At 29.5% G+C, this 16,206-nt stretch overlaps 2 protein-coding genes across 2 annotated transcripts; both read right to left on the reverse strand.

Annotated features, from left to right (window-relative positions):
• Positions 1-550: 550 nt before the first annotated feature.
• Positions 551-5,895, reverse strand: Phum_PHUM305910 (uncharacterized protein; the record flags this gene model as incomplete). The annotated part of the gene is made up of 10 exons (XM_002427192.1): positions 551-652; positions 904-1,077; positions 1,172-2,019; positions 2,558-2,864; positions 2,968-3,282; positions 3,362-3,562; positions 3,645-3,886; positions 3,982-4,405; positions 4,481-4,739; positions 5,441-5,895. The coding sequence occupies 10 exons, from the start codon at positions 5,893-5,895 to the stop codon at positions 551-553; spliced, it is 3,327 nt and encodes a 1,108-aa protein (XP_002427237.1).
• Positions 5,896-11,201: 5,306 nt separating this feature from the next.
• Phum_PHUM305920 (uncharacterized protein) lies at positions 11,202-14,280 on the reverse strand (the record flags this gene model as incomplete). Its single annotated transcript, XM_002427193.1, has 2 exons — positions 11,202-12,317; positions 14,137-14,280. The coding sequence occupies 2 exons, from the start codon at positions 14,278-14,280 to the stop codon at positions 11,202-11,204; spliced, it is 1,260 nt and encodes a 419-aa protein (XP_002427238.1).
• Between the last annotated feature and the right edge of the window lie 1,926 nt (positions 14,281-16,206).

The raw sequence follows: 16,206 nt of genomic DNA on the forward strand, positions 1-16,206 counted from the left end.
CATAACATACATTATTATTATTATTATTATTATTATTTATTTTATACATCACAATAAATCAATTCGATCTGGATTACTACCTACCTATCTATCTATCCAGTTTAGAAAACATCAATTAAAAAAAAAAAAAAAATCAACCCTAAAATGTCACAAAAAGGGGGAGGAGAAGAAGAAGAAAAGCCGTTTACTCGCACCCCCACCCCCATCCCACCCCGTCATGTACCATGAGGGAGGGGAATAGAAATAGTGTACGAAGGGCGGTAATAGGCGGCGGTCAAGTCAATCAACAACAAACAAATAAATAAATAAATAAATAATAAAAATTTTTTTTTTTCTACTTTCACCCCGCCCTTTCCTCCTCCTCCCCCTGCTCCTGTCCCGCCCCCGCCCCCCGTCGATAAGTACAAAAGTTTTCTCCATTGATTTTAGTCCGTTGCGAAAACGAAAATAATTTTCACATTTAAAAAAAAATTAAAATATTATAAAATGTTTTTTTTTTTTTTCCCGTTACTTTGTTCGAGTAAATATTATTATTATTATCATCATTTTTTTACTTCTTTTTACTCGCTTTTTCCGCTAGTTTTTCCGCTTTTTTCTGAAGTCTTTCCTTCTCTTTTTTTTCCTTTTCCAAAGCTTTCTTTTCCTTTTCAACCTGTATGGGAAGAGAGAAAGAGTGAGAAAGAGAGAGAGAAAAAAAAAATTATTAATTAAATTTTATTATTATTATTATTATTATTGGGAGGGGGGGGGGGAATTTTACGAATTAAAAGATTATCCGTGATGAATAATTTTTTGATTGGGGAGGGGATGGAAGGGGGAAGGGGGGACGGGGGAGAAAAAGCAATTAATGCAACGAAATGCGAAAGGTACGAATAAAAAAAAAAAAAAAATTAGTACATGTACCTGGGCTTTGAGTTCTTTTAATTTTTTTTTTAGTCGCGTTTTATCATCTCCGCTGATTCCTAATACTTTAAAATCCTTTGTTTCTAGTTGAACCAAAGTACTCCCTGTGATGCCCTGAGTAAGAAATTTTGTGATGTGCTGTTCTAATCCCAAGGCAAGAAGCCACTGTGCAACCTGAACCGATAAAGCAAGTTAGCCGGTATTAGTAATTATCGATCATTTACCCCGGATTGACTCGGATTCGCAAGGTACGTTAATAATATTTCACCTGCTCTTTAGACCAATCCGTTATCGGAGAGGATTGCCAAAAGTGTGAATTAACTCTTCTGTCGCCGGAATAATTTATTTCTTGCGGAAGCGACGTGCACCACAATTCCGTCGAATCCGCCGAACTCAATAGGGAATCTCCCGTGGCGCCGCCGGGACTCACGCTCCCCGATGACGATATCGTGCTCGGACTCGGAGGAACTTCTCTCATGGGACTCGTTTGTTGCTGTTGCTGCCACGGTTGCATCGCGTTAGGTTGAGGTAATATTTGCGGCACCATTATTTTTCTCACTTTAGAATTCGCCTCGTTCACGGCTAGTTTTATTTCTTCGGCCACGTTCGAAGAAACTTTCGACGATTCCAATTCCTCTCGGGGCGGACTTTCTTCGGAACTGAGTCGACGTTCTCTCTCCGCCAAAACTTGTTTTAATTGTTCGGCTAAAGAGGGAGGAGGCTTTGGAAGAGCTACCGGATAACTTATTTTCGGAGGTTTTGTGTAATTTATGGAATTCCAGGAATCCGAACCGGTTGAAACGTGGAGAGGTTGTTGTTGTTGTTGTTGTTGCTGTTGTTGATTTGCTTGTGACTGTGCAGCATGCAAGGACACCAAATCTGTTCTAAACGTTGACGGGGTGGAATGTGTATTTACAGTTGAATTTGAGCTAATTTGAGAATACTGTACAGGTACTCTACTGCAGGTAATTATTTCCTGAGCATTATGTGTATTGTGTTCTTCAACTTTGGCTGAATTCTCCCTTTCGGGTCCGTATAAACCGAAATCCAAACTATTGCTACTAAAATTTTTTTTGTTCGAGGGTAGTTGTCTATTTGCCAAACCACCCTTCGTTCCTGAAAATCCCATTTAAATAAAAAAAAAAAAAAAAACAAATAAGAATAAAGTACGAAATTGAAAATTTTTAAGTACTGGAAAATTTGCGTGTAAGAAAACCTGATTATATATACAAGATGATGATGAATAATAATACACAAAACACCTCAATCTTCAACACAAATAAAGCAAATATTTTCATGCACCATGCTTCTTTTTATAAGTGCCTACAAAAAAATAAAGCGTAAAAAAAAAAAACGTCATCGAAAGGACAAATTTTATTATTATTATTATTAGAATTTTTTTACAGGAAACGCGATAAGTAATAATAAACCGGAAAAACGGAAAATTTTTTTTCGAAACCCATTTTTATAGAGTTTTTTTTAACAGTTATTAATAAGTAATTAGTAAAGTTATAAGAGAACTTGCCAGGGTGTCAAGCAGAATCCCTGGATCGGCTCAGCCCTGTCAATGTTAACAAAGCTAGTTAATATAAATTAAATTAAATAAAAATAAATTTTTTTTTTTTGGTTTCGTGGAACAAAACGTAAAACTTACCCAACTCTCCCTTGGCTTTGATTATGCTCGTGTCCAACAATTCGTGCTGAGGCACAGCTTTATCGAGTTCTTCTTTTACGGGAATTTTCCTTTCAACCGTTGCAGTCTTGTCTCCGTCGTCGGGAGAAATGTCCGATATTTCAGTATCCGAAAGTTCCGTGTCTAGAGTGAGGGGTTTAACGGGGGGAACGACTTTTCTTGTCATTTGAGGTGTTAGTTGCTTTAAAGCAGTGCTATCGTATGGCAAGGAAACGGGTAAGCCTGCAGCATGCTGAGTGGAAAGTAGTTCTTGTTCAATTTGTATTATCTATAAAATGTACGTAATTTACCTATATATATACACCCAACAAAAAGAATCCGAGAAATTATTTTAAATTGAACTTAATTGACATTTTCACGTCTCAACCTACTCTGTCTTTTAACGTTTTAACAAGGGCATTATATTCCGTGTCTTTTTCCTGTAGTAATTGCATGTAAAATTCTTCTTTGTGAAGTAAATCCGCTTCTCTTTGCTGAAACTCTCTCAAAAGTTTTTTAGCCTTCGTGTATTTCTTTTCCAAAGCTATTTGTTGACCTTGCGATTGTTCCAAAATATCTTGATACGTTCGAATTTCCTTTTTAACAGAATGTAGTTGACGTTCGGAATCTCTCAATCGTAAACCCAACTCTCGAAGTTTGTCCACGTATTTTTCTTTTTCCGTCGTCGACACAGAAATTTCCATGAGCTAGTTCGAAAAACAATAATCATGTTTGTAAAGAGTCGTCACATTAAAACTTGGTAAGAAACATTAACGTGCATACAACCTCTTGCAGTAAAATTCTAATGGATTCCTCTTGGTTGGCTAAGGACAGTTCGGCGAGAGATACGGGTTCCGTAGCTGCTGGAAGATTATTGCTTTCTTCCGGAGAAGATGAGTTTGCCGGAGATGTTAAGAAACCTACCGAACTATCATCCGATCTCACAGATTGTTCGAGCTGCCGTCTTTGTTCTCTTTCTTTATCAGCCTTCATAAAAGAATATTGTTTTTTAAAAAAAATTAATTTCAGAATTAGCGTTTCTATACCTGAAGTGGCTTTGTTTTCATACCTGAAGTGATTGTTTTATTAATTGAGCAACTTCACTATTTTCGGGATCTTTTTCACGTCCGATCAAAAAATTCACCGAACCCGAAGTGTTTCTTAAAACCGACGCCGCGTATGCCTGAGTAACTCCCACCAAACTTTTTCCATTCACCTCAATAATTTGATCGTTTACTTGTATTCTTCCGTCGGACGCAGCAGCTCCGTGCTCTGTGATCGTTTTAACAAAAATTCCTAATTTTTCCAATCCTGTTTTTTTTAAAAAAAAAAAATTTTCCTTTAACACCAAATTTTCTTTTAGCATTACATATAAAAAAAAAAAAAAAAAATTGTCGATAACGAACCTGCATCGGCTCCTACGCCCATACCAATTATCGACAAACCCAAACCTTCGGCACCTTTCACCAAAACAACCGGAAACACGTCCATTTTTTCAACTCTTTTTTCCAATTCGTATTCTGCCGATGCGGCAACGGGATCCACGTCTTCATTTCGCCTATCGTATTCGCTAACGGAAAAAGTACTGTAAACCCGAATGGGATTCGTTGAAAAAGACACCTTTGAACTTTTCTTAACGGGAAACGAATACGTGACATCTTCCTCGTCGTCAGTTTCGGGAAGACCCGAAACTTCCATCCAAAAATGTCCGTCTTCGTAAAAATGCATGCCATTGTCGACGAGAACTACTTTACCGGGTTGCGGTCTCACATAACTATCCGTTTCACATTGATCATCTTCGTAATGTTCGACCGCCGCAGGCGTGATATCCTGCGAAAAAATCAAACGGAGTAAATAAAAAAATTTCATTTTGTAAACATTAACAAAAAAAAAAAAACTACTCACTTGTTCTCCCAAACTGCTAATACTCCCCAAATTACCACTTTCTGACTCAGAATGTGAACCTCTTCTGCTGTAAACAAATGAATCATCCATCGATCCGACTGTTTTGACATGTTCTTCAACCGGAGTTTCCAATAATTCCGTTGAATTATTACGGGGTACCCATTTTGAATTATCTTGTTGCCATTCGCCCTCGGATTCTATAGTCGGAGACAAAAGTCTGACAACTTCTTGAGCTTCTTCGTCAGATAATAAAGCTTCCCTAAAAATTTATTTATTTATTTATTTATTAACGAAAATTCATCGAATAATACATATATAAAAAAATCGAAATCCATTTTGCTTATTTTTTCGACCGATTATTAAAATAATCAACGATCGAATCGTAGAGTAATTAATGTGCTCTAGTAATCATTAAATTCGACGAGCAAAATGATTTTCCATTTTTTTTTTTTTAATTAAAATAAGCGAATAATAATAATAATAAATACAATTAATAAAAATTTACTAATAGATTCACTCACCTTTTCTTTTCGATAATCCTGTGTTCAAGGTGTGTTTAAAATTTCCCCATTTGAAAAACAAAAAAAAAAAAAAGAAAAATGGTTAGTGCTAAGTGCATGGTAAGAAAAAAAAAAAAAAAATTTTTTTTAAATTTTCTTTTCAATATTTACAATTGTTAGAATCTTGGCATTATATATAAAAAAAAAATCAAACGAATCAAACAAAAAAAATTTTTTTCTTTTTTTTTTTTTTTGGCAAACCCAGCAAAAATTTTCACGTGGTACCAAAAAAAAAAAAAAAAGCTAATAATTCGCATTAGAATTTCAATATCATCAATAGTTTAACTTATTCATTTGTTATAAAAGTGCTTGGACGTGGTTTTAGAATTTCCATTTTCTTTCTTTTTTACATTATTAAGTCGAAAATAAAAAAAAAGACATTTAATTTTCTTTTACCAACCTCGTGCTGAGCAATTTTTCAGCTTCGTCCGGTGTCATTGTCGACACTTCGCTGCTATTCAATGATTTTTCATCTACGGATGCCAAAGAAGTTGGACCCTGTTCGACGACTTTGACTTGAAGCAACGAACTGTTCACGTCGCTGAATTCCGTTTTTTCATGTTCGACCCTACAATCGATGTACAATTCCGATGAAACGGATACATCGTCCGTGTTAACAACAGCAGTCTTTATTAAACTCTGATCATTTTCTTCGAATTGTGGCGGTGGTATCAAATCATTTTTAATTATTTTATCATTTTCACAACCTTCTTCGTCGCCATCGTCGCCGCCATCGCCGCCATAGTCGTCGTAATCCAACAATTCTGCTTCATTTTTTTCCTCTTCTCTTTTTTTCTCATCTTTATGTAATCCATCGTGTACGACTGATGGTTCTTTTCGCCCTAAAAAAAACATTTAAAAAAAAAAAACAAACGGTCATCGCATTAATCTACGCGCGTACTCTGACGACAACCTTCGATACCCACTGTAAAGCACAACACAGAAACATCTTTCACCTTTATAATCAAATTGCATAATAATATATAGATATATATTTAAAAAAAAAAAAAAAAAATTTCGACGACGACGCGGCAAGTGTTAAATAAATGAGCCACACTAATTCTATTTTTAAATTTTTTTTTTTTTAAATTAAATTAAATTAAAAAGAAAAAAACAACAAGACAGTCGGACGAACGGATGGGATGAAAGTCAGTCAGTCATTTCTGCGCAAGTTACCATTTGCAAATTCTAAGCAAATGTGATGATCATGTTCTAAATCAGCATTATTTTCAACACAACGCAACACAACACAACGTTCAACAAAATATAACAGTTTTGTTATGTTCGTATAACATTTGACTTAACTTTTTGTTTTTCAATTCGAAAAATTTATAGAAACGAAACATAATTAATAACATAACAACAAAGTGGCAAAAGATTAAAAACATTGAAACATCGCAACAGGTTCTTTTTTTTTTTTTTTTTCGAAATTTCAACTTATAAATTAAGCAAAAAAAAAAAGTTTAAAAAAATTTTTTTATGATACAAATATGTATATAACGGTGCATACGATTATTATTATTATTTTTATTTTTATAAAGTAAAAGAGGTTTTATATAATAAAAACACCTTACACATATTTTTTTTTTTATACGTAATTAACATTAATTACTCGTTGTTATGAACATACTTTAAAACTAATTTTTTTTTTGTTAATTAATGAGTTTATGTACTTTTTGTTCATATATCATTAATTAAACAATGAATGGAAGAAGCATTTTCTTATTATTTTTTTATAAGGTTTTATCATAAGAAAAATTATATACTCACGCCATTTTTCGCCATTTTTTTGTTTTACTTAAAAAAAAAAAATTATCCTTAAACGTGAGTAACGGTCACACGAATTCATTTTAATAAAACTTATACGTAAATTTTAATTTTAAAGACAGACAAAATAACCTTTTTATATACAGGATGCAACGTTTACTATTTTACCACGTGTATGTTTAATTCACACGATTAATATTTTTTTTTTAATTCGAAAAGAATTTGGGATTTTACTGCCAAGCCGCGATACTCTTAATAAACTACACTACAAAAAAAAGGGTCAAATCATACAATCAATGAAACTTTTCTAATAAAAAAAATAATTGAGAAAATTTCGTGTGATTGCAGTTAAATTATCATCATTATTACTTTAACGCAAACAAAAAAAAAAAAGTTGATTTGTTACAAAACGTAACATACGGTTAAAAGCAAATTTAAAAGAAACACCTATGCTAAAAACAATAAAGGTTAAATGTCATCTCTTTGTGGAAGAAGAAAAAAATTTTAAATGATTTTTTATTTTTACACGTTGTTTTATCATTTTCTTTTTTCGAAAACGATTCGAACCAATTTTAAACTTTTGAATCCCCATCAAAAATGCGACAACCGAATGAAAATAAATTTTTAAAAAATTGTCGTCGGGTAGATAATGATGATGATGATGATGATAATAACAATAATACTCCAGCAGGTTTCAAAAAAAAAAATCGATACGTTACCAACCAAAGAAAAATTCATACACGCCTGATCGGGGTCAAATGATGAGGCATCATTATATTTTTATTATTATTATTATTTAAACTTTTAAATAACAATTAAATTTAATATAAAAAAAACGCGCCTTTTTTCCTTTTTTGAACAAAAAAAAAAAAAAGAAAAAGATTGTTTAATTAAATAAAACAGCAATAAAATAATAATAATAATAATAAATAAAAATTACAATAAAATGACTCGATAATTTTCTTTTTTTCCCTCTTTTTCCCTTGCTTTCACTCTTTCTCTCTCTCTCTCTCTCTCTCTCTCTCTCTCTCTCTATCTTTTATACTTACATACACGCATAAAAAATAACAAACGCACGCACTTTAACACGTGGTTGTTGTTTACACAACCACAAACACACCGACTACTTTGAGTGACTGCGTTAAAAAAAAATATCGACGCCACTTTAAGAAAGTCCTTAAAAGCAATTATGAATAATTTCGGAAAACACAATTAAATTTTTCCGATAAAAATAATAATGACATTTTTAATGAATTTTACGTTTTATACTTTAAGAAAAAAAAAAAAATGTGGAAAACAATAACAAAATATTTTTTTTTTATACTTCAAATTTTCCGATTCGAAAATTTTAAGCTTGAGAGGAGAAACTTTTAGTAGTTGGTTGAGGTTTACACTTTTTCAAGCATCAACAATTAAAATGTTAAAAATGTCAAGAAGGATTTTCACCTGATTAGAACGTACGAAAATGAAAAAAAAAAATCGGTGAGAACACGAGAGGTGAAATGGATGGATAGGTCAGGAATGACATTTTTTTTTAAATGCTCACAGGGGAATCTATTATCAGGTGGTGATAAACACGAGGAGATATTAACAAAGACGTCTTTATTTATTATATTTAAATCCTATCAACAACAATCAATTTTAAACTTGTTAAATCATCCTAACACCTAAAGAAAAATTAATCATTACACATTTGAAACAACTTAACAACGACATTCACCACAACTCCTTTTCCCTTTTTTTTTTTTTTTTTTTTTTGCAATAAATTTAAACTTTCGTGAAATTTTCATTTCATTTACCTTTGTCACTTTTACCTCCCCACAAAAACTTTGCAAAACGAAAACACATTTATTATTAATTAATCAATCATATAAAAAAAAAACACCTCTTATTATTTTCGCGATACGAAAAAAACACTCACAATGAACGCGAAAAAAAAAAAAAAAAAAAAACGATAGACTATGACGACTGATTTGTTGTAATGCATGGTTTCACCTTTCTCAGTAATAATAATAATAATAATAATAATAATAATAATAATAATAATAAAAGACCATGTTTCAAATATATAATTCCTAGACCCAGATTTATACAAAGTCTCTAAAACAAACAACAAACGATTTCATCAAATGTACAATTATATATATTTTATATTTTGATAGAACGACCATTTTTGTGCCAAAACTATTTTCATTCATTGTATTCAATATGAATCATATGCGTGTGTGTGTGTGTGTGTGCAATTTAGCTTATAAGCAAAAAGTCCAGTAAATAATGTCAAGTCCTATAAACAAGAACAAAAACAAAAAAAAAAAAAAAATCAAATCAAAAAACTCATTATTATTATGTGAACTACTTTTCACAACAGTTACTCGAATTCCATGTATTTTATTCCATCATTTTCACGAATTTAACCTTTATTACGAATAAATGTGGGAGGACATCGCCCACAATAATCTTCATATATATTTGCTATTTTTGAATTTTCCCGAAAAAATAAAAAATTTTCCAATATGGCAAAAAGTTGTTTTTTTTTTAAATTTCAATTATTATTATTATTAGACACGAGATGAAAATATCGACGGGTTAACCACAACAAACGAAAACGACAACACTTTAGTGATAGCGATTTAGATGAATGAAATGAGAAAAATGAGAAATTTAGTATGATGATGAAAATCCGCGAAAAACCGTCACGCGAAATTCATTTCGTACCCCTTATTATTAATGGCGATGATGTCATTGACCTTTCCTAACGAATGACTCAAAAACAAAAAATTTAAAATAATCCCTTATTGTCACTTCTGCCATCTTCACGGACTCGAAAACTTTTTATTTTGATTTTGATTTTTTTTTCCCGGCAACGTGCCACAACAAAACTTACTCACCACCATTTTATAATTAAATAAATAATTGATAGGAACCTTGAAAAGTCTCATTTACCCGTAAGAGAGAGAGAGAGAGAGAAGAGAGAGAGAGAGAGAGAAAACAAGTGACATACTTCATTACAAAACTGTTATTTTAACTTTTTTTTTTTTTTTTTAAATACAAAGGTAATTGTTTTCTATTTTATACCTTTTTATAATAAAACACAAATTCGAATCATCCTAATATAAATATATATATAATGAATAATATTTAATTAAAAACAGAAAAAAGAAAACTAGAGCAAAGTTATACAACCGATCAAGTTCTATACAAACAACCGACATCATTCAACCTAAATTTTTTTCTTTCCCCCCTCCCCCCTCCGATATAATAATAGTAATGGGATTTATTTTCAATCATCGAAATTAAATTTATTTAAAAATATTTTACAAAATCCATTCCAAAATAATAATAATAATAATAGTGTGAATGCGAAAGTTACAAAAAGGCAAGAAAAGAAAGAAAAAGAAAAAAAAATTAGTATCCACATACTTCCGCCCCGAAAACAAGTTTTCGCTACAATAAATTACAACAAACGTTTCTAATTATTGCCTAATACCTTCTTTTTTTTGAATTATACATTCAAAAATTTCTCTTTTTTTTTAACTTGAAATCTTTTTTTTTACTGAACTGGTAAGCAGTGCGTTAAAAGATTTTTTTTTATTAAATTCTATTCTTAATTTCTTCCTTGAATACGTCACACCTTGTAACTTTTTGCCATATTTCATACATTTTTTTTTTTTTAAATTCAACTTTCGAACCGATCCGATAAAAACCTTTTCCTCTCTTCGAAAATATATTTATTTTTTTTCCCATATTCACGCTGAAAAATGCATTTTCTCTTAACATTTACCCTGGCATTTATAATATTGATTTTATATATGATAATAATGATATAATAACAAAGGTTTAAAAAAATATGTCGTCCTTTCTTTCGACTGAGGGGGTAAAAAAAAAAAAAAAAAAATTTTCGCAACGGTTTTTTTTATCGTGTAATTTACACAATATTAAAACACCTACACGTAAAGTCTTATAATATTTGGTATATAATTTTCTGCAAAAGTTTTCCCCCTCCCACCTCCCTGATGAAAAAAAAAAACTTTAAAAAGGTTAGAAAAATCAATAGGAAAAGTTTAATATGTGAGAGAAAAGTTGTTGGAAAATTTTTTTTTTGAGTTTCGCATAAAATAATTACCAAACTCAACACCTACATTAAAACATAGGAGATAATTATTAACAATAAAGAGAAAAAGGATTGATACCATAATTCAATTTTTAATAAACTCGCGATACGCAATCATGTACACCTACACACACACGCACTTACGTTCTTCTCTCTCTCTCTCTCTCTCTTTCTCTTTGCACACGAATAACCTTCAAAATAATTCAATTCAATCAAAAACTTTCATTTAAAACTGTAATTTAAATAAAACATTATTCTGCCGATTGAAAAAAATTTTTTTTTTTCACCGAGCAACATGTATTCGAATATAAAAAATGGAGGCATGTACGAGAGAAAATGTAGAAAGTATTGATATGTGAGACTTACCCATAGATAAGCAAACTTTTTCCTGAACTTCTTTTTCTTGCTTTTCCTCTTGCGAGCTCATCATCATCATCATCGACGGTGATGGTGATATAGGAGGATATGGCACATGGCTGTTGGGACTCAATGGAGAAGAACATAATTTTGACGCCGGTACGGAATACGTTGGTTCACTACCGATTTTATTATTATTATTATTTTTAGTCACTGCACTAACACGATTAACAACACTATTGATAATGGTAGTTTTAGTCTCTCCCACGTTATTCCTATTCTCATTGCTTATTTTCGATGTGGACCTACGATTTGAAAAATGACTCGGCCAATTCCTTTGTTTTTCGATCAAATTATTTATTTTCCTTTCGGGTTTTTCCGGTTTCTCCGGTTTTTCCAAGTCTATTTTCTTTTTATTTTCCAAACAGTTTTTCAAAACGGCCGCCTTACAAGGTTCAAATAAATTACATTCGTTTTCTTTACCCTTGTTAATTTCTTTCGATAGATAATTTTGCTTAGGAGCGTCTAATCTATTCGCTATTTTATTATTTGCCAAATGATTGAAACCATCGTGACCGTTCGTTAATGAATTTCTATTGCTTTGGTACGACGGAGATGGAGATCTTGAAGAAATTTGTTTGTTACGAGAAGGTGATGTCGAGTTTCCGTCAGAAGAATTCGCAGAACTAGACCGAGAACGTCGATCCGTGAGTGACTTTGGCGTGATTGATCCGGGAGATCGAAGGTGAACTTTTTGATTTTCCTCTCCGAGCTTTTCAAACATTGCACGAGCATTGTTAAATCTGGCCACGTGACTTTCCGTTCTGACAACCGTCACGGTCACGGGTTCCTTTGATAATTCCCGAAAAGGATCATCTTTTCGCGACAATTTGGGACTGTCGGGAGTTCGCGCTCCACCGACTAATAACACGCCATCTTCTTTTCCGGGTGCCATGCTTTGAAAAATGTTGGCAATTTGTGATACTTTTGAACCAGCAAATCGTCCTGGTCTTTTATCTTCCATTTTCACTTCCAATGGTTTCTGTGAAAATCAAACAGAAAAATCATATTAAAAAAAAAAAAAAAACAAATTTCGCTTCTTTTACAAATAAAAACCTTTTTTTTATTTTTTTTTAAAGTTAAAACAAAAAACAATCAATAATTCCGTGTAAAAATTAAGTGTGATTATATACATAATTTATATAAATAAATAAAACATTTATAAACAATAACCCCAATCAAAATGTTTAAACATTGCAACAACAACAACAAAAAATTAGTAATCTTGTAATAAATCAATAAAAAAAAAATTCAGTATTTTGTTAGTGGCAATCAGTCTACGACATTTTACATTGAAATTTCAAATGACAAAATCTTTAAATTTGTAAAACTCCAGTGCTTTTATGTTATACATAAATATAAAATTCGCCAAATATTTAATTAAAAAAATACAATAAAAATTAAATCCTTTTAATTAAACAAAAAAAAAAACCCTATAATTATCAAATAATTTACTATAATAAAACAATAAAAAATTAATTAGTTTTTCTTTTCTTTTCTTTCTTTTTTTTCAAATTACTTTTCGTCTAAGATTTTAATTATTTAATTTTTCACTTTAAAAAGATATTTAGAGTTGCAAAAAAAAAAAAAAAATAAGTAAAACAATAACTGATAACTTAGTTAGTTGATAAATATTATTTTTTTTTTTTTATGCAACACCATTAAAAATTAATTTTAAAATGGCCGGCTGATATAATATTGTCAAAAATCCTCTCAAATTAGAGAAATGTCGGAAAATCGTAAAATTAAATCACGTAAAGACGTTTAAATTTTTTTTTTTTTTTTTTTTACCCCCGTAAGGTTTATATTTTTATTATCACCAACGTAACGTGCAAAATTATTATTATTGTTATTTTTACATTATTCGACCATTATTTACATGCTTTACCAAGACGTTAGAACGCGGTGTAAAAAATAAAATTTTTTCGTTATTAATTTTTTTACATTTAATTAATTAATTTTTTATTTTATCTCATTGACATGAAGATATTATCATTATGGTATTTTTTTTTTCTATGAATTAAATTAAATTTTATGTAAGCCCATTACACAAATAAATATTTTTTTATTCATAAATATTACATACTCGGTAAGAATTATGTAAAGAATTGTTTTACTTCGATCGTTATATCGGAAAATTTAAATAAATTGTAACGGTTTCCTCAATATATGGAGAGAGAAAAAAAAAAAAAGAATTTTTTAAAATTTTTTAATTACACGTAAAAGTTTTCGTAAAAGTGAAAGAAAAAAATGTATTTTTACATGATGTTACTTCAATAAAAAAAAAAATAATAATAATAATAATTTCATTGATTTTCTAAAAGAATTGTTTTTTTTTTTTTTTTTCGTGATTAAAATTAAAACTTAATACAATCTAAGGTAAAATTCACTTTCTATGACGTGATTAAAGAAATATTCGCCATCATTTATATTCATTCTCTATTATGATTACAAAAAAAAACCAAATTCAAAAGGGGAAATACATTATGGATCGCAACGAAAACGTAAATTTAATATTATTAATTATGTAATGCCCGGATCACGAAAAAAAAAAATTTTAATATCTTAATTTTTTTTTGTACACAAAAAGAATATTATAAAACACAACCCCCTTCACCACAATAGTGTAATTCATCATCGATTCACAATTTTTATTAATCTCAATACTCACAATACGACAATCAACATACACACAACCCATATGTACACGTATTTACATAAAAATGTGAATTTTCATCCCTTAAATAAATAAAAATTTAAGGGAAGTGTATTGTTCAACCAACCAGACACACAAATGATACCTCATCAAATGATTTCTCATAGTTGACTCTCAACATGGCAATGATTTTTCTTTTCGTTATAGGAACATGCAAATCATCAGTTAAGCGTCTCGGATTCCGGCTATAAGCCAAAATTTCCTCTCGAATTATTTCATTTCCAGACATTTTATTTTGTTTTGATTTCATTTAATTATTAATTTTGTCTGAAAGAAAATTGTCAACACGTACAAAAAATAAATTTTATTAATCAAAATTCAATGGGACACCATTTTTTTTTTCACGATTAAACAAACAATCTCCGCGAGATAGATAGAAAGAGAGTGAGAGAGAGAGAAAAGTTTTTTTTTTTTTTTTTTTTTTCATATTGGCTACCTTAATAAATTTTATTACCTGCAATACGGCGGTCGATACGAGAGAAAACATATTAAAGAATTGCTTTTTAAATGTTAAATAATAATATATAATAATTTTTTATAGATAAGTTAAACAAAGTTTTGAATAAATTGAATTTTAATAAAATTACATGTGATGTTAGCGATCTATGAAAAAAATAGTTATAATCGAATATCTATCTACTTTCTTTAATAAAAACTTAACTTTCGGTCAAAAAAAAAAAAAAAAAATTGTTTTTTTTTTTTTTCATTTTTCATTTGTCAGAAATGCAAATTTAAATAAATGATTTATTTATATATATTTAAAAAAAAAAAAAATTTCGTAGCCTGAGTACTTAAAAAAAAACTTTTTTTAACACACAACAAATTTTTTAATTGTAATAAAAAACTATTTAAATTCGTCTCAATGTTTTTTTTTTTCATTATAAAAATTAAATATTTTCAAAAGTTTTCTATTATCTTCGAAACCAATAACAACAACAACAACAACAACAACATGTAAAAAGCAATTTTTCTCGAAATATATATCATGTTCTCGAAAAAAAAAAATTAAAATTAAAATTTTCAAATTTTGACTTGTATAACAACCTCAAACTCTCGCACAATTATTTTTTTATCTAACAGGACTTTTTATAAATAAATTTTTCTCATCGAAATAAAAAAAAAAAACTTTGCTCGGTAAGAAAAACAAAACAAGTTTTAATGAGAATATTATTGAGTAGTAGTAGTAGTAGTAGTACTCATTAATTTATTAACCGAATTTTTTTTTTTTTTTTTCAAATAAATTTCATATTGTATTGTTGGGCAAAACTTTGGGTGTGTTAAACTTTACTATAAAACTTTTTTTTTTTTTTTTTTAAACCCTTTACGATGATGACGATGATAGTATCGAAAACGATTAGGATAATAACCGAATCCCCTTTTTTTTTTCAGTTAAATGATAAAGCAAGGTTTAATTTTTAAAAAAAAAAAAAAAAAAAATATTACAATATTTTTTCCCCTTGTGTCTATAACATAACATTTTTTTTTTTTATTAAATTTAAAATTTTAAAAAAAACGAATCACTAAAAATATTTTTTTTTTAATTTTTACCCTCCCCCCTCTTCCCCCTCAAAAAAAAACAAGTCAAATAAAATATTTTTTAAAAAAAAAAAAAAACTTACCGAAAAGGAAAACTTTTATTTTTCCTCCAGGAATGCGGTTTTAAAGTCTAGGCCAGAAAATGACCCCATGTAAATATGAAACTGGAAAAAAAAAAAACAAAAAAAACAAAAATCGCATGATGATCGCATTTTTTTCTTTTTTTTTTTTTTACAATCAAAAAATCATAGTAAAAAAATCCGAATAACTATTAACTAATCATAATAATAATAATAATAATAATAATAATAATAATTTTTTTACAACTGAGGTAAACAATTCTAAATGTAACCTATGATCACTGATGAACCCGTTTATCAAAATCAAATAAAAATAAATAAAAAAAATTTATCTTTCAGTCACAAAAATAAAAAAAAAACATGGTTTGGCAACTGATTAAATTATATTACTTCTCACCAACACAACTTTTACTCTAATCAAATCCATAACATATTTGATTATTCTTTTAAAAGTTTAAACAATTTTTTTTTTTTAAATTACTTTCACTTTTGATTTTATCATTTTTTTCACACAGGTGTAGCCATGCTCAACATCAAAT

Source organism: Pediculus humanus, genomic scaffold (genome assembly GCF_000006295.1).
Source record: "Pediculus humanus corporis 1103172107703 genomic scaffold, whole genome shotgun sequence".
NCBI classification, from domain to species: domain Eukaryota; kingdom Metazoa; phylum Arthropoda; class Insecta; order Psocodea; family Pediculidae; genus Pediculus; species Pediculus humanus.